General features: G+C 40.9%; 1 protein-coding gene across 1 annotated transcript in view; it reads right to left on the bottom strand.

Moving 5' to 3' along the window:
* The window catches only part of Gpr137c (G protein-coupled receptor 137C), an 88994-nt gene that overhangs the window by 38881 nt on the left and 22338 nt on the right, over nt 1–27775 (bottom strand). The window contains exons 2-3 of the mRNA XM_004649187.2: nt 18430–18473; nt 16539–16767 (exon numbers count right to left, since the gene is read on the bottom strand). Of these exons, the coding sequence (XP_004649244.1) occupies nt 16539–16767; nt 18430–18473 (273 nt within the window). The remainder of the gene's footprint in view (nt 1–16538; nt 16768–18429; nt 18474–27775) is intronic.

The raw sequence follows: 27775 nt of genomic DNA, 5'->3' as shown, positions 1-27775 counted from the left end.
TGGCAAGTACTGACCTGGTGTAATTGCAGTTACCTTTTGGGATGGTTTTGGTCTCAGTTATGCTACGCTCCTGCTTGGGTTCCTCTTTGCTGCACTGTGGGTTCAGGTAGGCTGGCTGTGTCACTGGATTGCTGCTTGGGTCACTGGGGCTGGGTGCTGTGAGCTTCCTTCCCCAGGTCTCTGGTGCTTGCTGGCACTTGTGCTGGTGGTGAGGGAAGGGATGCTGTGGGTTGTGGCTCTAGTTCTCCCACTGGTCCACATGTTCCTCTACCTCGTGATCTGCTCCTCCATTGGTGGCTGCAGTCCTCCCTTTGTGTTTCTTGAGTTTGTGCAGAGGCCAGTGTGAGTGGAGAATCCTCTCACCTGGCTTTTCCTGTGGCTCAGGCTGAGCCTTGTGACTGTGGCCCTGTGGCCTGGTGATGCCTATGCTGGAGCTGCTTCTGCCTACTTTTGCGGGCTCTAGACATTCTGGATCTCTCCTACTTCTCTGTTGCCATTGGTAATTTGTTATACACCTCACTTTTTTGTAGAAGTGTGTATTTTGCTGTTTTTTTTTTTCTTTTTCTTTTTCTTTTTCTCCCGTAGGCTGCTTTGGCACGGTTCCTACACAGCCATCTTAAACGGAAGTCCTTATTTATTTATTTTTATTAGAGACAGCACTGGTGTGCCAGGGCCTCCAGCCTCTGCAGTTGGTACTCCAGACACATGCACCACCTTGTGTGCATATGTGACCTTGTGGATCTGGTTTACATGGGTCCTGGTGAGTCCAACCTGGGTCCTTAGGCTTCACAGGCAAGCACCTTATCAACTAAGCAATCTCTCCTACCCTGTCCAAATTTTTAAAACACATATAGAACATGTTCGTAAGGAGATAAGAACATGAAATGAAACTTGAGGTATAGCCAGAAGAAAAATTAATACCACAAAGTCATTTATAATTGGTAAAGGAGACCTCATATTTGCCTGTGAATGATGTAGCTAGTAGCTAGAGGAAAGGCTAACCAATACTGTTTTCCTTGGTGCTGAGTCTCAAAAAATTTTCTTTTTTGAGGACACTGTATAGCTAACACCCTCAAAAATATTACACACTCTCCATTGTTTAATGTTTAAATCTTTCTTACAAGAACTTTTTATGTTTATTCATTAATTAGAGAGAGAGGGAAGGAGGCAAGCAGATAGATAAAGAATGGGAACATCAGGGCCTGCAGCTGCTGCAAATGAACTCCAGATGTACATGCCACCTGTGTATCTGGTTGATGTGGACCCTGGCAAATTGAACCTGAGTCCTTTGACTTTGCAAGCAAGCACCTTAACTGCTAAGTCATTTCTCCAGCTCTTACAAGAAATTTCTAGTATTGTGATATAGGCCAAAGCATCATGCCAACATATAGGGTGGAAAATACAACTCTATCTATGGTATTATGTAATCTTTGTACAAAAATGCACTGACCTGGATTGGGCTGAGAATAAATGTAGATGACAAACAGGCTATATACACTTTCTGACAATTCTGCTTGTGACTTTTGCAGTTGAGTGCTTACTCCCTCTAACAAGAACCTAAAGTACAGAAATCCTATATGACTTAGTAGACAAGATTCTTGTTCATAAAAAAGTAAGCAGATGATAGAACTGTTTAGTTCTTATGGGAGTTGGGGGTGAAAATGAAGACAGATGTCTGATTCTAAGGCTGTCTTCCAAGGTGAGCCGATAGAAATATTTACTTCACAGTGATGTAGTATTTGAGTTGTCTGAAATCCAAATATAAAATTTCCTTGTTTTTATTAAATAAGAGATATTGGTACAACACTGTAAGATTATGGAAAACTGCCAAAATGATTCTTGAGAAAACATATTGCTCTACCTATATGTGCTTATAAAACAATGAAGTGTTTACACATGTAGATGTAGAACAAGGTAGAAACCTTAAATATGTAAGAAAGTAAAGAAATAAAAGCAAAGAAGTAAAAATATTTAAACTGTCAATAATTGTTATTTTTAAAGCAAATAGAAGTTATCATTAAAAAGAGAACATCAAATTATAGTATGAGTCTGTTTGGTTAAAATACAAATTAAGAAAATAAGTAAGGAAAGAGAATGTAAAAGATGCTTAAGATAAATGGAGACTGAAGTAGATAGTTCTAGATGTAATTACTAAAACCCCTACTCCACTATTACTTCTGTTTTTAAAATGCAAAATAAGATAGATTGTGAGGAAAAGTGAGAATTTAAAGGCTAATATTCTTTTAAAAACCACTTAAGTGGGCTGGAGAGATGGCTTAGCAGTTAAGCGCTTGCCTGTGAAGCCTAAGGACTCTAGTTCGAGGCTCGGTTCCCCAGGTCCCACGTTAGCCAGATGCACAAGGGGGTGCACGCGTCTGGAGTTCGTTTGCAGAGGCTGGAAGCCCTGGCGCGCCCATTCTCTCTCTCTCCCTCTATCTGTCTTTCTCTCTGTGTCTGTCGCTCTCAAATAAATAAATAAATAATTTAAAAAAAAACCACTTAAAGGGTTATCAGACAAGAGCTGAATTTTGGCACATGATGAAATTTTACATGGTTTTAAAATTTTAATAGCATGAGAAAATCCTTTACTAATGAATGGAAAGGGTATAAAGTTATATTTATTCTGAGTTCCAAATATAATTAACCACGGTGACATTGTTCTCCTTTCTTCAGTGTTCCAGACTTAACCCAAGGCCTTGTATAGTAGATAAGCACTCTACGGCAGAGTTATATCCCTGTCCTTGTACAGTAGACAAGCACTCTACTACAGAGCTATATCCCAGTGTTTGTACAGCAGACAAGCACTCTACAGCAGAGCTATATCCCAGTGATTGTAGACAAGCACTCTACAGCAGAGCTATATCTCAGTCCTTGTAGACAAGCACTCTACTACAGAGCTATATCCCAGTGTTTGTACAGCAGACAAGCACTCTACAGCAGAGCTATATCCCAGTGATTGTAGACAAGCACTCTACTGCAGAGCTATATCCCAGTCCTTGCAGACAAGCACTCTACTACAGAGCTATATCCCAGTGTTTGTACAGTAGACAAGCACTCTACTACAGAGCTATATCCCAGTGTTTGTAGACAAGCACTCTACAGCAGAGCTATATCACAGTGATTGTAAACAAGAACTCTACTGCAGAGCTATATCCCAGTCTTTGTAGACAAGCACTCTACGGCAGAGCTATATCCCAGTCTTTGTAGACAAGCACTCTACAGCAGAGCTATATCCCAGTCCTTGTAGACAAGCACTCTACAGCAGAGCTATATCCCAGTCCTTGTAGACAAGCACTCTACAGCAGAGCTATATCCCAGTCCTTGTAGACAAGCACTCTACAGCAGAGCTATATCCCAGTCCTTGTAGACAAGCACTCTACGGCAGAGCTATATCCCAGTCCTTGTAGACAAGCATTCTACTGAAGAGCTATATCCCAGTCCTTGTAGACAAGCACTCTACAGCAGAGCTATATCCCAGTGATTGTAAACAAGAACTCTACTACAGAGCTATATCCCAGTCTTTGTAGACAAGCACTCTACTGCAGAGCTATATCCCAGTGATTGTAGACAAGCACTCTACTGCAGAGCTATATCCCAGTCCTTGTAGACAAGCACTCTATGGCAGAGCTATATCCCAGTCCTTGTAGACAACCACTCTACGGCAGAGCTATATCCCAGTCCTTGTAGACAAGCATTCTACTGCAGAGCTATATCCCAGTGTTTGTAGACAAGCACTCTACAGCAGAGCTATATCCCAGTCCTTGTAGACAAGCACTGTACTGCAGAGCTATATCCCAGTCCTTGTAGACAAGCACTCTACTGCAGAGCTATATCCCAGTGTTTGTAGACAAGCACTCTACTGCAGAGCTATATCCCAGTGTTTGTAGACAAGCACTCTACAGCAGAGCTATATCCCAGTGATTGTAAACAAGAACTCTACTGCAGAGCTATATCCCAGTCTTTGTAGACAAGCACTCTACGGCAGAGCTATATCCCAGTCTTTGTAGACAAGCACTCTACAGCAGAGCTATATCCCAGTCCTTGTAGACAAGCACTCTACAGCAGAGCTATATCCCAGCCCTTGTAGACAAGCACTCTACAGCAGAGCTATATCCCAGTCCTTGTAGACAAGCACTCTACAGCAGAGCTATATCCCAGTCCTTGTAGACAAGCATTCTACTGCAGAGCTATATCCCAGTCCTTGTAGACAACCACTCTACGGCAGAGCTATATCCCAGTCCTTGTAGACAACCACTCTACGGCAGAGCTATATCCCAGTCCTTGTAGACAAGCACTCTACGGCAGAGCTATATCCCAGTCCTTGTAGACAAGCACTCTACTGCAGAGCTATATCCCAGTCCTTGTAGACAACCACTCTACGGCAGAGCTATATCCCAGTCCTTGTAGACAAGCATTCTACTGCAGAGCTATATCCCAGTCCTTGTAGACAAGCACTCTACGGCAGAGCTATATCCCAGTCCTTGTAGACAAGCACTCTACGGCAGAGCTATATCCCAGTCCTTGTAGACAACCACTCTACGGCAGAGCTATATCCCAGTCCTTGTAGACAAGCATTCTACAGCAGAGCTATATCCCAGTCCTTGTAGACAACCACTCTACGGCAGAGCTATATCCCAGTCCTTGTAGACAAGCACTCTACAGCAGAGCTATATCCCAGTGATTGTAGACAAGCACTCTACTGCAGAGCTATATCCCAGTCCTTGCAGACAACCACTCTACTGCAGAGCTATATCCCAGTCCTTGTAGACAAGCATTCTACTGCAGAGCTATATCCCAGTCCTTGTAGACAACCACTCTACGGCAGAGCTATATCCCAGTCCTTGTAGACAAGCATTCTACAGCAGAGCTATATCCCAGTCCTTGTAGACAACCACTCTACGGCAGAGCTATATCCCAGTGATTGTAGACAACCACTCTACTGCAGAGCTATATCCCAGTCCTTGCAGACAACCACTCTACGGCAGAGCTATATCCCAGTCCTTGTAGACAAGCACTCTACTGCAGAGCTATATCCCAGTCCTTGTAGACAAGCACTCTACGGCAGAGCTATATCCCAGTCCTTGTAGACAACCACTCTACGGCAGAGCTATATCCCAGTCCTTGTAGACAAGCACTCTACGGCAGAGCTATATCCCAGTCCTTGTAGACAAGCACTCTACGGCAGAGCTACATCCCAGTCCTTGTAGACAAGCACTCTACGGCAGAGCTATATCCCAGTCCTTGTAGACAAGCACTCTACAGCAGAGCTATATCCCAGTCCTTGTAGACAACCACTCTACGGCAGAGCTATATCCCAGTCCTTGTAGACAACCACTCTACGGCAGAGCTATATCCCAGTGATTGTAGACAAGCACTCTACGGCAGAGCTATATCCCAGTCGTTGTAGACAAGCACTCTACGGCAGAGCTATATCCCAGTCCTTGTAGACAACCACTCTACGGCAGAGCTATATCCCAGTCCTTGTAGACAAGCATTCTACTGCAGAGCTATATCCCAGTCCTTGTAGACAAGCACTCTACTGCAGAGCTATATCCCAGTCCTTGTAGACAAGCACTCTACGGCAGAGCTATATCCCAGTCCTTGTAGACAACCACTCTACGGCAGAGCTATATCCCAGTCCTTGTAGACAACCACTCTACGGCAGAGCTATATCCCAGTGATTGTAGACAAGCACTCTACGGCAGAGCTATATCCCAGTCCTTGTAGACAAGCACTCTACGGCAGAGCTATATCCCAGTCCTTGTAGACAAGCACTCTACTGCAGAGCTATATCCCAGTCCTTGTAGACAACCACTCTACTGCAGAGCTATATCCCAGTCCTTGCAGACAACCACTCTACTGCAGAGCTATATCCCAGTCCTTGTAGACAACCACTCTACGGCAGAGCTATATCCCAGTCCTTGTAGACAAGCATTCTACAGCAGAGCTATATCCCAGTCTTTGTAGACAAGCACTCTACGGCAGAGCTATATCCCAGTCCTTGTAGACAACCACTCTACGGCAGAGCTATATCCCAGTCCTTGTAGACAACCACTCTACTGCAGAGCTATATCCCAGTCCTTGTAGACAACCACTCTACGGCAGAGCTATATCCCAGTCCTTGTAGACAAGCACTCTACAGCAGAGCTATATCCCAGTCCTTGTAGACAACCACTCTACGGCAGAGCTATATCCCAGTCCTTGTAGACAAGCACTCTACGGCAGAGCTATATCCCAGTGATTGTAGACAAGCACTCTACTGCAGAGCTATATCCCAGTCCTTGCAGACAACCACTCTACTGCAGAGCTATATCCCAGTCCTTGCAGACAACCACTCTACTGCAGAGCTATATCCCAGTCCTTGTAGACAACCACTCTACGGCAGAGCTATATCCCAGTCCTTGTAGACAAGCATTCTACTGCAGAGCTATATCCCAGTGTTTGTAGACAAGCACTCTACAGCAGAGCTATATCCCAGTCCTTGTAGACAAGCACTGTACTGCAGAGCTATATCCCAGTCCTTGTAGACAAGCACTCTACTGCAGAGCTATATCCCAGTGTTTGTAGACAAGCACTCTACTGCAGAGCTATATCCCAGTGATTGTAGACAAGCACTCTACTGCAGAGCTATATCCCAGTGTTTGTAGACAAGCACTCTACGGCAGAGCTATATCCCAGTCCTTGTAGACAAGCACTCTACAGCAGAGCTATATCCCAGTCCTTGTAGACAAGCACTCTACGGCAGAGCTATATCCCAGTGATTGTAGACAAGCACTCTACTGCAGAGCTATATCCCAGTCCTTGTAGACAACCACTCTACGGCAGAGCTATATCCCAGTCCTTGTAGACAAGCATTCTACAGCAGAGCTATATCCCAGTCTTTGTAGACAAGCACTCTACGGCAGAGCTATATCCCAGTCCTTGTAGACAACCACTCTACGGCAGAGCTATATCCCAGTCCTTGTAGACAACCACTCTACAGCAGAGCTATATCCCAGTCCTTGTAGACAACCACTCTACGGCAGAGCTATATCCCAGTCCTTGTAGACAAGCACTCTACAGCAGAGCTATATCCCAGTCCTTGTAGACAACCACTCTACGGCAGAGCTATATCCCAGTCCTTGTAGACAAGCACTCTACGGCAGAGCTATATCCCAGTGATTGTAGACAAGCACTCTACTGCAGAGCTATATCCCAGTCCTTGCAGACAACCACTCTACTGCAGAGCTATATCCCAGTCCTTGTAGACAACCACTCTACGGCAGAGCTATATCCCAGTCCTTGTAGACAAGCATTCTACTGCAGAGCTATATCCCAGTCCTTGTAGACAAGCACTCTACTGCAGAGCTATATCCCAGTACTTGTAGACAACCACTCTACGGCAGAGCTATATCCCAGTCCTTGTAGACAAGCATTCTACTGCAGAGCTATATCCCAGTCCTTGTAGACAAGCACTCTACTGCAGAGCTATATCCCAGTCCTTGTAGACAAGCACTCTACGGCAGAGCTATATCCCAGTCCTTGTAGACAAGCACTCTACAGCAGAGCTATATCCCAGTCCTTGTAGACAAGCACTCTACTGCAGAGCTATATCCCAGTCCTTGTAGACAAGCACTCTACGGCAGAGCTATATCCCAGTCCTTGTAGACAAGCACTCTACAGCAGAGCTATATCCCAGTCCTTGTAGACAAGCACTCTACGGCAGAGCTATATCCCAGTGATTGTAGACAAGCACTCTACTGCAGAGCTATATCCCAGTCCTTGCAGACAACCACTCTACTGCAGAGCTATATCCCAGTCCTTGTAGACAACCACTCTACGGCAGAGCTATATCCCAGTCCTTGTAGACAAGCATTCTACTGCAGAGCTATATCCCAGTCCTTGTAGACAAGCACTCTACTGCAGAGCTATATCCCAGTCCTTGTAGACAACCACTCTACGGCAGAGCTATATCCCAGTCCTTGTAGACAAGCATTCTACTGCAGAGCTATATCCCAGTCCTTGTAGACAAGCACTCTACTGCAGAGCTATATCCCAGTCCTTGTAGACAAGCACTCTACGGCAGAGCTATATCCCAGTCCTTGTAGACAAGCACTCTACGGCAGAGCTATATCCCAGTCCTTGTAGACAACCACTCTACGGCAGAGCTATATCCCAGTCCTTGTAGACAAGCATTCTACAGCAGAGCTATATCCCAGTCCTTGTAGACAACCACTCTACTGCAGAGCTATATCCCAGTCCTTGTAGACAAGCACTCTACAGCAGAGCTATATCCCAGTGATTGTAGACAAGCACTCTACTGCAGAGCTATATCCCAGTCCTTGCAGACAACCACTCTACTGCAGAGCTATATCCCAGTCCTTGTAGACAAGCATTCTACTGCAGAGCTATATCCCAGTCCTTGTAGACAACCACTCTACGGCAGAGCTATATCCCAGTCCTTGTAGACAAGCATTCTACAGCAGAGCTATATCCCAGTCCTTGTAGACAACCACTCTACGGCAGAGCTATATCCCAGTGATTGTAGACAACCACTCTACTGCAGAGCTATATCCCAGTCCTTGCAGACAACCACTCTACGGCAGAGCTATATCCCAGTCCTTGTAGACAAGCATTCTACTGCAGAGCTATATCCCAGTCCTTGTAGACAAGCACTCTACGGCAGAGCTATATCCCAGTCCTTGTAGACAACCACTCTACGGCAGAGCTATATCCCAGTCCTTGTAGACAAGCACTCTACGGCAGAGCTATATCCCAGTCCTTGTAGACAAGCACTCTACGGCAGAGCTATATCCCAGTCCTTGTAGACAAGCACTCTACGGCAGAGCTATATCCCAGTCCTTGTAGACAAGCACTCTACGGCAGAGCTATATCCCAGTCCTTGTAGACAACCACTCTACGGCAGAGCTATATCCCAGTCCTTGTAGACAACCACTCTACGGCAGAGCTATATCCCAGTGATTGTAGACAAGCACTCTACGGCAGAGCTATATCCCAGTCCTTGTAGACAAGCACTCTACGGCAGAGCTATATCCCAGTCCTTGTAGACAACCACTCTACGGCAGAGCTATATCCCAGTCCTTGTAGACAAGCATTCTACTGCAGAGCTATATCCCAGTCCTTGTAGACAAGCACTCTACTGCAGAGCTATATCCCAGTCCTTGTAGACAAGCACTCTACGGCAGAGCTATATCCCAGTCCTTGTAGACAACCACTCTACGGCAGAGCTATATCCCAGTCCTTGTAGACAACCACTCTACGGCAGAGCTATATCCCAGTGATTGTAGACAAGCACTCTACGGCAGAGCTATATCCCAGTCCTTGTAGACAAGCACTCTACGGCAGAGCTATATCCCAGTCCTTGTAGACAAGCACTCTACTGCAGAGCTATATCCCAGTCCTTGTAGACAACCACTCTACTGCAGAGCTATATCCCAGTCCTTGCAGACAACCACTCTACTGCAGAGCTATATCCCAGTCCTTGTAGACAACCACTCTACGGCAGAGCTATATCCCAGTCCTTGTAGACAAGCATTCTACAGCAGAGCTATATCCCAGTCTTTGTAGACAAGCACTCTACGGCAGAGCTATATCCCAGTCCTTGTAGACAACCACTCTACGGCAGAGCTATATCCCAGTCCTTGTAGACAACCACTCTACTGCAGAGCTATATCCCAGTCCTTGTAGACAACCACTCTACGGCAGAGCTATATCCCAGTCCTTGTAGACAAGCACTCTACAGCAGAGCTATATCCCAGTCCTTGTAGACAACCACTCTACGGCAGAGCTATATCCCAGTCCTTGTAGACAAGCACTCTACGGCAGAGCTATATCCCAGTGATTGTAGACAAGCACTCTACTGCAGAGCTATATCCCAGTCCTTGCAGACAACCACTCTACTGCAGAGCTATATCCCAGTCCTTGCAGACAACCACTCTACTGCAGAGCTATATCCCAGTCCTTGTAGACAACCACTCTACGGCAGAGCTATATCCCAGTCCTTGTAGACAAGCATTCTACTGCAGAGCTATATCCCAGTGTTTGTAGACAAGCACTCTACAGCAGAGCTATATCCCAGTCCTTGTAGACAAGCACTGTACTGCAGAGCTATATCCCAGTCCTTGTAGACAAGCACTCTACTGCAGAGCTATATCCCAGTGTTTGTAGACAAGCACTCTACTGCAGAGCTATATCCCAGTGATTGTAGATAAGCACTCTACTGCAGAGCTATATCCCAGTGTTTGTAGACAAGCACTCTACGGCAGAGCTATATCCCAGTCCTTGTAGACAAGCACTCTACAGCAGAGCTATATCCCAGTCCTTGTAGACAAGCACTCTACGGCAGAGCTATATCCCAGTGATTGTAGACAAGCACTCTACTGCAGAGCTATATCCCAGTCCTTGTAGACAACCACTCTACGGCAGAGCTATATCCCAGTCCTTGTAGACAAGCATTCTACAGCAGAGCTATATCCCAGTCTTTGTAGACAAGCACTCTACGGCAGAGCTATATCCCAGTCCTTGTAGACAACCACTCTACGGCAGAGCTATATCCCAGTCCTTGTAGACAACCACTCTACAGCAGAGCTATATCCCAGTCCTTGTAGACAACCACTCTACGGCAGAGCTATATCCCAGTCCTTGTAGACAAGCACTCTACAGCAGAGCTATATCCCAGTCCTTGTAGACAACCACTCTACGGCAGAGCTATATCCCAGTCCTTGTAGACAAGCACTCTACGGCAGAGCTATATCCCAGTGATTGTAGACAAGCACTCTACTGCAGAGCTATATCCCAGTCCTTGCAGACAACCACTCTACTGCAGAGCTATATCCCAGTCCTTGTAGACAACCACTCTACGGCAGAGCTATATCCCAGTCCTTGTAGACAAGCATTCTACTGCAGAGCTATATCCCAGTCCTTGTAGACAAGCACTCTACTGCAGAGCTATATCCCAGTCCTTGTAGACAACCACTCTACGGCAGAGCTATATCCCAGTCCTTGTAGACAAGCATTCTACTGCAGAGCTATATCCCAGTCCTTGTAGACAAGCACTCTACTGCAGAGCTATATCCCAGTCCTTGTAGACAAGCACTCTACGGCAGAGCTATATCCCAGTCCTTGTAGACAAGCACTCTACAGCAGAGCTATATCCCAGTCCTTGTAGACAAGCACTCTACTGCAGAGCTATATCCCAGTCCTTGTAGACAAGCACTCTACTGCAGAGCTATATCCCAGTCCTTGTAGACAAGCACTCTACAGCAGAGCTATATCCCAGTCCTTGTAGACAAGCACTCTACGGCAGAGCTATATCCCAGTGATTGTAGACAAGCACTCTACTGCAGAGCTATATCCCAGTCCTTGCAGACAACCACTCTACTGCAGAGCTATATCCCAGTCCTTGTAGACAACCACTCTACGGCAGAGCTATATCCCAGTCCTTGTAGACAAGCATTCTACTGCAGAGCTATATCCCAGTCCTTGTAGACAAGCACTCTACTGCAGAGCTATATCCCAGTCCTTGTAGACAACCACTCTACGGCAGAGCTATATCCCAGTCCTTGTAGACAAGCATTCTACTGCAGAGCTATATCCCAGTCCTTTTAGACAAGCACTCTACTGCAGAGCTATATCCCAGTCCTTGTAGACAAGCACTCTACGGCAGAGCTATATCCCAGTCCTTGTAGACAAGCACTCTACAGCAGAGCTATATCCCAGTCCTTGTAGACAAGCACTCTACTGCAGAGCTATATCCCAGTCCTTGTAGACAAGCACTCTACGGCAGAGCTATATCCCAGTCCTTGTAGACAAGCACTCTACAGCAGAGCTATATCCCAGTCCTTGTAGACAAGCACTCTACGGCAGAGCTATATCCCAGTGATTGTAGACAAGCACTCTACTGCAGAGCTATATCCCAGTCCTTGCAGACAACCACTCTACTGCAGAGCTATATCCCAGTCCTTGTAGACAACCACTCTACGGCAGAGCTATATCCCAGTCCTTGTAGACAAGCACTCTACAGCAGAGCTATATCCCAGTCCTTGTAGACAAGCACTCTACTGCAGAGCTATATCCCAGTCCTTGTAGACAACCACTCTACGGCAGAGCTATATCCCAGTCCTTGTACCATAGATAAGCATTCTACTACAAAACTATATCCCAGTGACTGTACAGCAGACAAGCACTCTACTGCAGAGCTATATCCCAGTCCTTGTACAGTAGACAAGTACTCTATTGCTAAGCTACATCCTAGTCCATTGCAGCACTGTTTTTAAACTTTAAAATCACAATTTTTCATAATGCTAAGTTTAATAATCAGAAAAAATTACAGTAAGGTTAATATGGTCAACTGCTTACAAAACTAAAAATTATAGGTCTGCAGTAACTGTGGGCTAACTCCACAATGCACAACCCATTTACATCAACAAGGAGGGTCCATTGGGAGGGGGTAGATCATGGATGAGCCTAAACAATGGTACCAAACTGCCTCTATTTGCTGAAAAGAAAACTAATAAATTAAATTAAAAAAATTACAGGTCTGGTGAAAATACATCTAGTAAATAGATAATAGAGAAAACTAAAGCAAAATAAAGATGAAATGGTCAAATGGTCATTAGAGAAATTTGTTTATATTTTCTAAGAGGTCAATTTTTATAAACCAAGACAACATACAATGATGTAGACAACAGCATATGACATTTATATTTATAATTTATTTACTTTTGGTTTCTCAAGGTAGGGTCTCACTCTCGCTCAAGCTGTCCTGTAATTCACTATGTAGTTTCAGGCCAGCCTTGAACTCACTGTGATCCTCTTACCTCTGCCTACCGAGTGCTGGGACTAAAGACATGTGCCACCATGTCCGGCTAATATTTATATTTTTAGTGACAGACATTATGTGGTGGTTTCCCACACATTACCATTTTATCCTTCTAATAGTACTATGGAGATAGTTTAAACATGGACAGATAGGTTGAAGTCAGAGCTAGTAAAATAGCAAACCTCTGATTTAAATCCAGGCAACATGACCCTAGAACTTGTGTTACTTTCACACCCTCTCTGTGACTCTCCAAGCAGCTCCAGGTATTCAGCAATACAGATGCTCCTGGGGAATGATCCTGAGGGGCTTATGGAACTTTAGGATGTAGTGAGGACCCGATCCTGTAACCATGCCTAGGTTATCCCAGTAACTAGCACCCCACCACTAAGAAGCTAGCTAGGTGCCCCAAGCCACTGTTATTAGTATATAAAAGACTCTCTTGTCATTCTTGAGAATTCCAAGGGTTCTAACTGCTATGCACCAGGAACCAGAGGCAGAGAGCAAATACGTATACTTTATTATATTACAGTACCACTGATATGTGAGAATTATTTTCAGATAATGTGAAAACAACATCTTATAACATGGTAGATATGGATTGTGTCCATTAGGTTACCTTTTCTATCAAGTTCCTCAAACTGAAAAAAAATAAGCGTTGGAAGTTTTTTAAATAAAAAAATTAAAAGATGATAATTTTAGGAATGAGAAATGAAGAAGAGTATTCCAAATCTGAGTTGGAATCAATGAGTGTAACAATGACAAAATTACTAAGACGCAGAATGGAACATACAGGTTGCAGGGGTTTAGGTTGGTGGGGATATCTAAAAAGCAGCTGAGGTACAATAAAAATTTGTATCTTGGGCTGGAGAGATAGTTTAGCAGTTAAGGCACTTGCCTGCAAAGCCAAAGGACCCAAGTTTGATTCCCCAGTACACATATAAGCCAGATGCATGTGTCTGGAGTTCGTTTACAGTGGCTAGAGGCCTTGGTGCACTCATTCTCCCTCTGTTTGTCTCCTCTCTCTGCTTGCAAATAAAGAAAATAAATTAAAACAATTTGTATCTCCTCATTCAAATGAAATTCACTAATCCTCAAGTATGAGGCACAAAGGAAGATAATAATAAGTGATTCTCCTTGTAAGAGCTTAGATTTTAGTCAGGAAGATTGGACTACATAAACACAAATGTTATCTACAGCTATACATCTATCTATATATAGTCTATATAGAATGAGAAGAGTCCCAACATATGAAATTTTAATACAATTCAGGCAAGTTTTATCTATCTTTTATTTCAGAGACGGGACCAAATTAAGTTTACCAAAGGGGAGACACTAGAAAATTCAAGTTGCTAAGGGTGGATAAGAGGTGAGCTTCCAGGTAGGGAATACTGGAAGAGGGAAAGACCATCCTGGATGGTAAAATAGTCCAAAGATGTGGCGACAGGAAGTCAGTGTGTATCATTTAGAAATAAGATATGTAAGACTTTGTAAAGACTAATTACAGAGATCATAATTGTAAAGTATGCAAAGGAAGGAATAATAAAAAGAGAAAAAAGGTAAGTCTGAACTTTAAAGAAACACTAGAGACAGCAAGACAGTTAATTTGAAAGTGGATGAGGTGGAGGCTCAACAAACATTTGTTGACTGAAAAGAAACACCTATTACTATGTATCGTAGAAATGGAAGAGCCTAGTGTTGTTACAATGAGAATCTGAAACCAGATGATATTCGGTTTGAATGTAGAAGTTTACAACCTACTTACAATAATTAAGCACTACTTAACAATATAATATAGTACAATACAAATACTCAGATATCTCATCTTAGTAGGTTTATATTTGAATATTTCTCTCCGTAATGTTCCTACGTAAGCATGAATCCATATGGCTTTTAAATTTAAAATTTTAAAAATAATATAATAAAAAAGTGAATACACTTCATATGTTAGTAGGGGAGTAAGTTTGAAATAATCTGGAGTATTTATCAGATCTTTTCAGATTGTTAACTGTATTCACAATATTATTGTTCCAAAGTGAGTACAATAGAACTTTAGCAAGCTACTAGGTATCTGGAAGAAGAAACACTTTACATTCAACTATATTTATGCTTTATCACTAGATAATTCACTTGATAGCTCATGCTGGCCTCAAACTCATGGCTATCCTTCTACCTCTGCCTCCCAAGTGCTGGGATTACAGGTATGAGCCACCATGCCTTTAAAAAAAAAAAAAACTTAAAACTTTTAATAATTTTTTGTGTGTATGAAGATCAGAGGACAAACCCAGCATGTTAGTCCTTTCTTTCTACCTCAAGAGATAGAGTGTCTTGTTTTCACTACTGGGAAGGCCAGGTTAGCTGGCCTCCTGAGCTTCATAATTTTCCCATTACCATAGGTATTTTGGGATTGCAGACATATGCTACTTTGCATTCAGTTTTACACGGATGCTGGGGATTTGAACTCCTGCTGGCAGGCTAGCAGAGCAAGTGCTTTTAACCACTTGCCCATCTTAGCAGTCCCAAAAGGAATGAATTCCATGGTGATGTTACTACACTAAGTAAGGATGCTATCGTTGCCAGCAAAGATTATGTTCCATGACACTGAGAGTCATAATACTTAACGGTCACAACGAAGCAATAATTAATTAAAATACTTAAAATTTAATAACTATCTTTTTGGAATAAAAGTTGAATGAAATAATTTTTAGGCTTAATTGGCTTGAAATGTTCTGTCACTCTAAGTATATATTTTACTCAGCATTCCACTGAAATATGTTTAAAAAGTAAAATTAAAATCACCCCCAGCATTTAAAGGAAAAGCTGATTACCACATATTTAATTATAGTTCCTTATTCTATTAGGACTATATTAAATATAACAACAATATAGAAATCTAGAAATATCTGAGATGGATTGTGCTTAAGATACAAACTTTCTTATCTTCAATAAATAGTCAAATGGTTCCTCCCATAATGCATAACCTACAACTCCATGGGGAATACCTGAAACCCCACTAAGAATGGCACCAAGCAGACTGTGGGCAGGGACAAAGGAAAGGATGGTTCCAATACATGATGTATCCATATTAAGTATGTCCATAGTTTAAAAAAAAAGTATAGAATCTATATACACACTCCCCTGCTATGTGGTTCCATCCCCACACTCAATGCTTCACATATACTGTAAGGGTAAATTCACTACTCGATCACACTGTCAACCAACAACAGTAAAAACTTCCATAGCTCTTTGTCAGTGAGTTAACTTTATAATATACTGCAGTAACATTTCCAAATCTTCCTGCAAATAAATAGCACTTTATTTCCATGATATCTTTACATTGCTATCCTGAATGTATGTAGACATAATATGGCACATTTATTTGATGGTGGTACTGAAAAAAAAAAATCTCAAGTTCTTACTGCAGCTTCATAAGACTATTTTTGTTTTATTCATATCCATTCTGGCTTATTTAACTAGCCTCTAATGTAGAATTATAGAAATTACAATATGCTTGTTATATATACCATTTTCTTAAGAGATTTAGTATGGGCCAAAATCTGAATGCTCTGTATTTACTTAGACTATTATTTCATGCTAGAAATGTGGCTGTCACTCAGGATACTTAAAAAAAAAGCAATAAAAACTTTCCACTAAAATATGACTCATAAGATTAGAACTTGAAAATAGAATTTTCAGGTGCAAATTTAAGAAATATACTTACCTTTGATTCGAGGTAGACATTTGCTGATGACATTTTTGTAATTTTGCATATGTAACTAACTAAAGAGATGGCACAAAGAATAAATAAGCTATCATTAATTAGTGCTCGAACAAACACAGTCCATTTCAGTTGGTTTTCTGGGACATCTCCATGAACCAGCATTGCACAAGTCAAGTTCACCACTAAAAAGAGAAGGCTTGCCAGCATAAAGCCCAAATGCAGCAGAATTCTGAAAGAAAGAGAGTTTATCTGATGTTTATAAAACCAATACAAAGCTGGTATGTTAAGTACAATTCTTTCAGCTTAGCATGTTTATAATTACATTGAATACAAATTTAATAATCCCTCTTGGGCCATATGGTATTCTGAAATTAGTATTTAAACCATTTCAAAATGTCATAGATTAAAAATATTACTTCTGCTGGGTGTGGTGGCACCCACCTTTATCTCAGCACTCGGGAGGTAGAGGCAGGACTGCTGTGAATTCGAGGCCAGGTGGGCTAGAGTGAGATCCTACCTCAGGAAAAAAAGTAATAATAATTCAGAAATAATCTCTTATACATAAAAATTGCTCTGTGGGCAATTCATCAGACTATTTTAACACTATTTTAGGAAATCATGATTTTTTCATTTTTATAACTACTAAGCATATTTTCATTGACCTTTTTTATTCCAATAATTAATGGGCTTAAAAAATTAATATGCTGTACCTAAATTTAAATTTATGAGTTAATAAATTTAAGAACTACAGGAAGTGTGTTTTAAAAAATGTTTAATCCTATGAGCTCTCAAGTATCTATAGAGAACATTGCTTTCAAACCTGACTAAAGAACAGAGGGGCAGAACACATGGTGTGCAAGCACCCATCAATCTCTCATGTTCTACAGAGGTGCGCATTTACTATGTATACAGAGCAACTCACACCTGGAGTCCTGCCTTCCTCCTCAGAAAAATTAGAACATCTGAAAAAACTCTCAAAGTAAAGTGTGATTTTATATATCAAGTAGCAGTTAACAGTTCTCTGTATGAAAGTCATCCCAGGTGAAGTACATTTTTATTTCCAAATTAAAAATATGCTTCAAAATTTATTTTGCATCCTAGAGTCTTCTATTTTGCATGGCTGTCAGTAGTGGGAATCACAAATCATCTACCCTTGGGAGATGACTTACACAAGATAAATCAAATGTAAGCTGTAATTGGTAATAAGCAAACTTTGTTACGTATACATGCAAAGCATAAAATTTTTAATTTGAAAATGTAATGTTATATTTAAAAAGGTATTTTTGACTGGCAGGCATTGTGCACTGCTCAGTTGGCCTTGAATGCATCACCTTCCTGCCTTATCCTCCCACCACCCCCCTCCAGTGCTAGGGTTATGGCAATGTGCTGCCACACCTGGTAAAAGGCTAGATTTCTTTTAGAATAAATAACAAAAAGAATAATTATGTAGTTTTAGATCTACAAACATACCTTGAAATTATGTTTAGCTAAGTAATTATAGTAGTTCAGAAAATGAAAGCACAGTGAAGGTAAATATGTTAGTGGTTTCAAATCCAAAGCCCATGTCCCTTGACTCCAGGTTTACCTTTCACCCTGTTGAGATTAATAAGTTCTACAACATTACTTAGTTCATGAAACTATACCATAATTGTCTCCCCTAAAAGCATAATCTAGCTTTAGCTTAGCATGGTCCCTAAGAAGTTACAGCTAACATCTTAATCAGGGTGATGAGAGGGGAGTGAAAGGGAGAGACACTATCAACCACCACTTTTCACCTTGATCATGTTACTGTCAGAAATGCTTTCTTAGAACTTTTAGGTACTAAACATTAATATTAATGAATTCTTGCTTAGATATATTAGACAGAAATTTTGATACTCATGAAACTTACTTTTGTTTGTCAAGCTCAGTGGCACATCTGACTTTACATATAACCTATAAAAGGAGTATAAAAAGAAAGTTTTGAAAACATGTGTAATATTTTTTTCAATTTGTTTTGACTTCATGTTTCAAGTGATACAACTACAAGTAATAGCAAATAAATGTCAACAACTGAATTGATATGAAACAAAATACTTTTCCAAATGCTTAAATTAATAACTTTTTTGTTATAGATTTAAATTTCTACCTTTAAATAACTATTGTTATGAACCAGCCTGTGTTAGATGGCTTGCTATCGATCTTAAAGTGCATTTTATTACTAATGTTTTATACCAAAATAGAAATTCTTGAAGTTAGCCATGTTCTCCAGTGATTACTTTCCTTACCAGTGAATTTGGCCTTCAGTCTTTAAATAGCGGGAAGATACCATATCAAAGGTTTTTATACAGGTATTTCACATCTGTGATTTCACTAATTTGGTATTAACACATAGGACACTATAGAGGAAATACAGAAGCGGGAAGACCAGTTACAAAGACTATTGAAATACAGTATGAATTTTGATGTTTAATGTTCTTTTGGAAGAAATCAAGAATTCTGGAGTCTAGATTTCACATATTCTCCTTTAATTTTTGTGTCACTTATGAGTTATAATTTTTAAGAGTGCAGACCAGTAGAATACTTCTCATTTTGGGCTTCTCTACTGTTTCCTTCTTTATTTTTATTTATTTATTTGGTTTTTTGAGGTAGGGTCTCACTCTAGCCCAGGCTGACCTGGAATTCATTCTGTAGTTTCAGGGTGGCCTCAAACTTACAGCAATCCTCCTACCTCTGCCTCCCGAGTGCTGCGATTAAAGGCACGTGCTACCAGGCCTGGCTGTTTCCTTCTTTAAAAAGTTGTTTATAGGGCTGGAGAGATGGCTTAGCGGTTAAGCGCTTGCCTGTGAAGCCTAAGGACCCCGGTTCGAGGCTCGGTTCCCCAGGTCCCACGTTAGCCAGATGCACAAGGGGGCGCATGCGTCTGGAGTTCGTTTACAGTGGCTGGAAGCCCTGGCGTGCCCATTCTCTCTCTCTCCCTCCATCTGTCTTTCTCTCTGTGTCTGTCGCTCTCAAATAAATAAATAAAAAAAATGAACAAAAAAAAATTTTTTTAAAAAAAAGTTGTTTATATATTTGTGTCTGTGTCACACATGTGACATGTCTGTGTCACTTTGCGTCCAGCTTCATGTGGGAGCTGGGCACTAGAACCCAGGCCATGAGGCTTTGCAAGCAGGTACCTTTTACCATACAGCCATCCCTGAACCCTGCTGCTTTCTTATGACTACACTGAGGTTCTGCTCTTTGGCTGCAGTGATGGTACATTCTTCTCAGTGCACTAGGCTCCTGATGGCGGTTTCCTCCATTACTTTGTTGTTAGCTTTGTTCAATTGGCTGAGGTGGCATCTGCAGGTTTCTTTCACTGTTGTTACTATTTTCTTCATTGTAACTAACAGGCATCATGTGGACAGACATTTTAAAAATGATTCTTCAAACTTCCATTCACTAGTTTTAATGTCTACAAGTGATTTTTGCCTGAATAAATGATGATGGAGAAACTTCTTTGCAAATATGACTATACTATTTCAGGAACAATTCCATACATGAAAGGTGTTCTTTGTTCCTCCTACCTTCAATCTTGTGACCTGCTCATTTTGAAATATTCACAACTTTTCAACTGAGGGATTCAATTTCATATCTTCATGCCTCTGTATGTATTTGTACTTTATCTGGAATGTGCTTTTGTGGTCATATGACAAATTCCAACTCAGCTCCAAGATTACCAGAATGTCATACTTTTTCTCTCATGTTTACGTGTGGTGTGGTGTGGAGTGTGTGTATGTGTGCTTGTATGCATGCATGTGGAGGCCAGAAGTCAAGGTCAGGTGTTTTCCTCTATTGCTATCTACTTTATTTGAGGCAGTGACTCTCACTATGCCCAGAGCCTATACTGATTCAGCTAGACAGGTCAGCCAGCTAGCCCTGGGAAGCCTCTTGTCTCCCCCCCAGTGCTGGGATTACAACTGGACTCCCTGCATCCTTGGCATTTTATGTGGGTGCAGGTCCTCACATTTGATGGATGTATTTACATATTTACTTTTCTCTTAGGAAAAGCTGTAACTTACTTAGACTTAGAGCACCAGTTCCTAATACAATGGCTGGGTCATAATTTTTCAGGAAGTATTTAAAAATCTTAGCAGTGGATTCAGGTCAAAGTGAGTACTTTGGTGGTTTGGCATAGTACAAAGGAGTTTGGAAAAATGGAAGAAATTGAAGCTGGAAGGACAAGCAGCCATCCATCATAGAGGCCATGTATAAAAATGGAAGTGGACAAGGCTTTGCTGCTCTACAAACTCTGTAACATGATTCTGTTTGAGTGATTCTTATGTGAGTGCAGAAAATGGATTAAAGTGAGGCAAAAAACTATACTTAAAAGATTTTAATTTCAGTAAATCTACTAAATGATATTCCTAGGTTCTGCATCTAAAGAACTGTTAGAACAAAGGCCCCACTGACAAAATATTTAGAAGTCGGATCATGGTTCTTATTTTTAAAGTTCATTACATTTAGGCAGAGATAAAGATGACAAGTGAGTTTCAGAATGTAAGTAGGAAATGACAGGCACCTGCAGAGGTGACAAATGAAACTCAAGTAGAAGACATTTTGAGGGAACAAAGATGAGAAGTCAATCTATGATATGGTCACATTTAACAGTCAGGATTAAAAAGCAAAAGAGTTAAGAACAGAAAGATAAGCAGGGAAGACAAACAGAATTAGACTAGTCATAGAAAAAGTTAAGTAGTTTAGAGTTAAAGGGAAGAAAGTATAGCATATATAGTTCTTGTTAAATTTAGCAAAAATTATTTGGTTGGTGATTTGTATGCCACTGATACCCTGCAAAGAATAGTTTCTAGTACAATGCTAAGAACAGAAAGAAGTACAAGGAGTTAAACAAAGAAAACAGAAGCCGTGGGTATAGACTAGAGATGTCTGAAGTGAAAATAAATGGGATACTCTGCATTAGGAGACAATTCTTTTTTTAAAATTTTTATTAGCATTTTCCATGATTATTAAAAAAAATCCCATGGTAATCCCCCCCCCCACTTTCCCCTTTGAAATTCCATTCTCCATCATGTGACAATTCTTTTTTTTAAAAAATATTTATTTTATAAAAAGACAGAAAGAGACAGAGAAAGAAACAGAGAGACAGAGACGGAGACGGAGACGGAGACGGGGGGGGGGGGAGAGAGAGAGAGAGAGAGAGAGAGAGAGAGAGAGAGAGAGAGAGAGGGGGGGGGGGGGGGAGGGAGGGAGGGAGAATATGAATGGGTGTGCCCAGCCACTACAAACTAACTCCAGATGCATGTGCCCTCACTGTGCATATGGCTTAAGATGGTCTTGGGAGAATCGAACCTGGGTCCTTTGGCTTTGCAAGCAAGTGCCTAAACTGCTAAGCCATCTCTCTAATCCACTGGGAGACAATTTTTTATGGATATTTTACATGTGTGTATAATTCAGATACTCTAATGAGTTTGTACTGTAAGTATCTTTGAGAGCTAGAGGTAGTATCTGATTTTAATGTCAGAGGAAGATTTGTTTCCAGACTAGAAGAATGAAGAATCTCTTCATGGAGATGGTAAAACCTCTGTCCCTCTTTGGGATGGCAATTTGCTTACATTTGAGAACAAACCTGTCTCTACCGTCACCGTTCTCTCATTTCCCTTATTTCCAGTTCTTCCTCTGGTGCTCACCTTGCTTCATGGTCAGATAATATCTAGCCCATCAAAGCGCCGCTCTATTGGCAAGCCTGGGGACCTGATGGAAGGACATGCTTGGGTTACTGCTTTTGCCATGAGTAATAAATGGACTTCTCTGACTCCTGAGTCTTATGCTTTCCTTTTAGCATGTGTATATGGTGACAATCAAACTGTTACATTTCAAATAGGGTAAAGAGAACCCTTCACGGTTTCTGATTTAAAAATCTGTTAGCAATATACTAAGTAGGAGTGATAGACAGCTCAGTTGATGGAGTGCTTGTCTAGCATGTAAGAAGGCCTGAGTTCTATTTCTAGAATCACACAAAGTGGGCATGATAGCACACACCTGTAATTCCAGCACTGGGAAGTTGAAGGCAGGATGATCAGAAGTTCAAAGTTATCCTCAGCTACACAGTGAAGTCAGTCAGGGCTATGTACTAGACTAAATAGAAAGGGTGAAGCAGAAGCTGCAGGAAAGAGATAGAAAGGAAGAGACACAAGCTCAATTATTAAAGACTACTTTGGAAGAGGCAAAGTCACAAACTTGTAAGTCTTCAAAGAACATTTAAAATAATTTATAAATCATCTCTTTGTTAAGAAGCCTTGACACTGTGGATTCAGAAATTTTGATATAACGAAGGATAAGATAATTTGGAAAATGTATTCTGCTTTTCTACAAAATATATTCAGGCAAGACCATCACTTGGGAAAGGATGTTAGGGATTTCAGCACTTGGAGTAAGAAAGACACAAATAAAGAATATATTAAGATGAAGAGATGCAGCTGATAGCAGTCAGAAAGGTTTGTTGATTTTAAAACTCAAATAATCTAATAGCAAATATGAATGCCATTATAAAAGTTCAACACTAAGTTGTATTTTTCATGTATTAATTTAGAACTGTGAAACATGGGAACTATTTTGGAGAAAGAACTTACTCCGGTAAGTGAACTAGTTTGGCATAGCAAAATGTCAAGAGATGAGGAATAAAAAAACGTAATGGGGAGAGCAGAAAGGGTAAAGTGACTTTAAGTTGGGACAAGGGAAAAAAAACAAAAGGGTGAACTGAAGATGTTTAAGAGGAAAGACATAGAAGACAATGGTCAGAAAGAGACAGCTCTGGTTTTAACAACTGTTCCAAGGTATGGCCAAATAGAAATGGGAGAATTTTAGGGCTCTGGGAAACCAGTGAAGTGAGGCTTTGAATGGGTTATTAACACAGGCTTTGGAAATGGTCATCTATCATGGGAGACAAGGCAAAATGAAAGTGCTGATTCATGCAGGGCGGTACAGGTTATTATTATACCCAATGATGACCTAATCAGATGGCACAGATTTCAGAGAGGCATGATGGTACAACATCAGTGAAGAATACTGAGAGGCATAAAATAGGCTCTTGTCTTCCACAAAAGGCATGGAGTGCCATCTGGGAAAGGCAGATTTCAGTGGAGGCATTTAGAAAGATTACATGAAAAAGAGAATGGGGACTGAGGAGATAGTTCAGTGGGTAAAGTGCTTATCTTGCAGACTGAAAACTTAAGTTTGATCCTCAGTATCCATGCAAATGCTGGTTGTGTTGGTGCACACCTCTCCAATGCTGGAGAGGTAGATATAAGTGGATCTCTGGACCTTCCTGGTCTCAAAAAGACAGATGCATACCTGATGATGACACCTGGCATTGTTTGCTGATGTCCACATGTGTACTCACACACTGCACATCACAGACAAAACTATGCAAAAAAAGACAGTGGGAGAAGGGTGAGAGGGTGAATTCGTAATACTAGAGATCATGGAATAATGGGCATGAGAGGGAGCTGAGCTGGGTAACAAAAGGTCAGTTACTGACATCTGGGTTGAAAAAGTATGTTGGTTCCTGGGCACAAGCAAAAACCATGTGCTTAAATCATATTTATGTATTTATTTGGGGGGGAGAGATGGGAAGACAGAGAGAGAGAGAGAGAGAGAGAGAGAGAGAGAGAGAGAGAGAGAGAGGGAGGGAGGGAGGGAGGGAGGGAGGGAGGGAGGGAAGGAGGGAGGGAGGGGGAGAGGGAGGGAAGGAAGGAGAGAACAGGCATGCCAAGGCCTCCAGCCACTGCAAACGAACTCCAGATGCATGTGCCACCTTATGCATCTGGCTTATGTGAGTACTGGGGAATAGAACCTGGGTCCTTAGGCTTTGCAGGCAAGCGCCTTAATTGCTAAGCCATCTCTCCAGCCTTAAATCAAGTTCTGATTGTACTAAGATTAAACATACTAATAGGATATTAAGATTTCAAATATTTTATAGGGTATATCTAACAGGACATGATCTTGAGTAAAAATATACATCAAAAGAGCCTAACAATTATACACCGTTTGTTAAGATAGTACAGATAACTCATGAAATAGAGACACATACTTCATACAGACTTTTTTTTTAAAGATTTTTTTGGTTGATTTTTGTTAGATTGGTTTTTATCTTATTTTTACTTATTTATTTGGCAGAGAAAGAGGGAAAGAGAGAGAGAATGGGCACACCATGGTCTCCAGCCACTGCAAACAAACTCCAAATGTGTGCACACCCTTGTGCATCTGGCTGACATGGGTCCTGGGAAATTGAACCTGGGTCCTTTGGCTTTGCAGGAAAATATCTTAACCATTAAGCTATCCCTCTAGCCCTCACGCAGACTTTTAAAGCTTTGAATGACCAATAAATAATATGCCAGTTTATGTCAGATGGGCCACATCTCACCAAACATTTGAAACCTAAACGGGCATTTATACAGATATTTATCTTTATATAAATATATGAATCATAAAGCTTGATGAGCATTTCACTTTCATACAAACTATCACTCCTGATTTAGAAAATATTGACTTAGTATGTATGTATATGTGACAAGAAAGTAGAAGTAAAACTGTCTAGGGAACAAAGAGGACTAACATGAGGGCAAGGGAGAAAATGGAAGATAAGGAAGTCTGGGAGAAAAGATGCCCCACAGTGCATTATATATTTGTATGAAAATGTCTTTTTATTTTTTTCCCAAAGCAGGGTCTCACTCTCGCCCAGGTTGACCTGGAATTACTCTACAGCACTAACTTGGCCTCAAATTCACAGCTATCCTCCTACCTCTGCTTCCTGAATGCTGTGAAAATGTCTTTATGAAAACAAGTACCATACACAATAAATATATGCCAGTGAAGAAAAAAGGAAACACTGACTTAAGGCTTTAGAACAGATGGAGATTTGAAATAATGTTATTACACATTCAATTTTCTTTTACAATACTTAAACCATAGCTAAGTGATCTGAGATATTGTTCTGTTTTAAATTTTAGATGTATATATTCTATTTCCTTATTTAGTTCCTCAAGTAAAGGGGAGGTAAGAGTATAGCAAATATATTTTGTGTGTGAATGTTACTCTATATTATTAGTTTAATTAGTTCACCATTTGAAGACTGTTATGGTCTGCTTGTTTATGTTCTCATGTTCACATTAAAATATTAACCCCATGTGAAGATATGAGGAAAAAGGGCCATTGGGTCATAGAGTTATCATGAATGAGCACTTAGTATCCTTATAAGAGACTCTTTAATTTCTTCCATCACACCAGGACATAGTGGGAAGGCATTATCTACCTATAAGTGGGCCTTCACTAGACACTGAATCTTCCAGCTTTCCAGTGTCAGAATGGTGAGAAATAATTTTTTGTTATCATAAGCTAATTATTACCCAGGTGTGGTATACTGTTTTACCAGACTGAATAAACTAAGAAGATGTACACTGGAGGTTGCTATTTATTTTCCCTGTGATATGCAGACCACAGACCATGTGGCTTTGAATATGGTAAATGCTGAAACACAGAACAAGTGCTTTTCTGTGGAATTTATTTTTGTGAAATTAACTTTTCACTGTTGTTGATTTGAAATAGAAACTTTACTGAAGAACATGTCCGTATAAAATTTAGAATTCATGCTAAAATAAATCATGATAAACATAATCTCTTCTCCATGGTGAACTGCTAGGCATACATATCCAACTATGTAGATTACTTTCACAGAAGCAGTCATCTGTAGTCTCCATCTCAACTGCTTAAGTTCCTATGTAGAGTGGTCCATTATTTCTGAGCTTACCAATGCTGCTTACTACAGGTGAAGTATGAGGTCTCTATTTTAACTATAAACTGTATAGCAATACTATTCCTCAGACAGTTTTTTAAAATTTTTATTTATTTATTTGCAATCAGAGAGAGAGAGAGAGAGAGAGAGAGAGAGAGAGAGAGAGAGAGCATGGGCATGCAAGGGCCTCCTGCCACTACAAACGAACTCCAGATACATGTGCTCCTTGTGCATCTGGCTTATGAGGGTCCAGGGGAATCAAACCTCGGTCCTTTTGCTTCGCAGGAAAATGCCTTAACCACTAAGCCATCTCTCTAGCCCCTCAGATAGTTTCCTTAAATGCCTATTATATATTTCATTTTCAGAATTTTTATTTTGCAACTGTTTTTTGTTTTTTTGAAGTAGGGTCTCAACTTAGCTCAAGCTGACCTGGAATTCACTTTGTAGTCTCAAGATGGCCTTAAGCTCACGGTGAACCTCCTACCTCAGCCTCCTGAGTGCTAGGATTATAGGTGTTCACCATTAAGCCCAGCTAAATAATAAAAGACGACACAAAGTAGGAGAGATTAAGGGGCTGGGGAGATAACTCAGTTGAAGTGTTTGCTGAACCCATGTAAAAAGAAGCTGGGTGTGGTTGCTCAGTCCTGTAAACCCAGCACCAGAGCAGGGAAAGACAGGAGCACAGCCTACTAGGTGAGGTCCAGGCCAATGAGACTGTGTCTCAAGAAAAAGAAACAAAACAAAAGAGGAGGTGAGATAACGGTATCAATATAAGATGTCTAGAATCTAAATGTTGGGAGTTCCAAAGACAAAACAGCTCCTAACAAAGGAAGGGATAAAAATCAAAGTTAAGTCAACAAGTAAAAGTTTTCCAACTATTGACAAATATTGTTTCATTAATGCTAATGTCATCAGTATGTCATGGGAACTAGCTAAAGCTGTTAAAGAGCTGCAATTAACATGTCTAAGAAAATATATTCAGAAATCAGATTACATGTTTAGTAAATTGTAATGACCTAGAAAAATTGAATATCTTAATTGTATATTGTTTTGTAGCACACTGGGTACTTTTCTATGGCTATGAAAAACACAAAAACTGAGCTGGAGAGATGGCTTAGTGGTCAAGGCGATTGCCTGCAAAGCCTAACAACCTGGGTTCAATTCCCCAGAATCCGTGTAAAGCCAGATGCACAAAGTGGCACATGCATTTGGAGTTTGTTTGCAGTGACTGGAGACCCTGCTGTGCCAGTTTTCTCTATCTTCTCTCTGTCTCTGCCTACAAATAAATAAAAACTAAAAAACACAAAAACTAGCATTTTAAGGAATTAATGTAATCATATCAGCTAGAAGAAAATTTGTGAGCTTTCCTTAAAAATCTTAATAATGATGGTTAAAATGCTGTATGCCAACTAAAAATTTAAATAAAAATAATATTTAAAATATAACTGATTACTATGAACTACTC

Source organism: Jaculus jaculus, chromosome 7 (genome assembly GCF_020740685.1).
Source record: "Jaculus jaculus isolate mJacJac1 chromosome 7, mJacJac1.mat.Y.cur, whole genome shotgun sequence".
NCBI lineage: Eukaryota > Metazoa > Chordata > Mammalia > Rodentia > Dipodidae > Jaculus > Jaculus jaculus.
The sequence above is the reverse complement of the archived record's forward strand: the minus strand, read 5'-3'. Positions and strand labels throughout refer to the sequence as shown.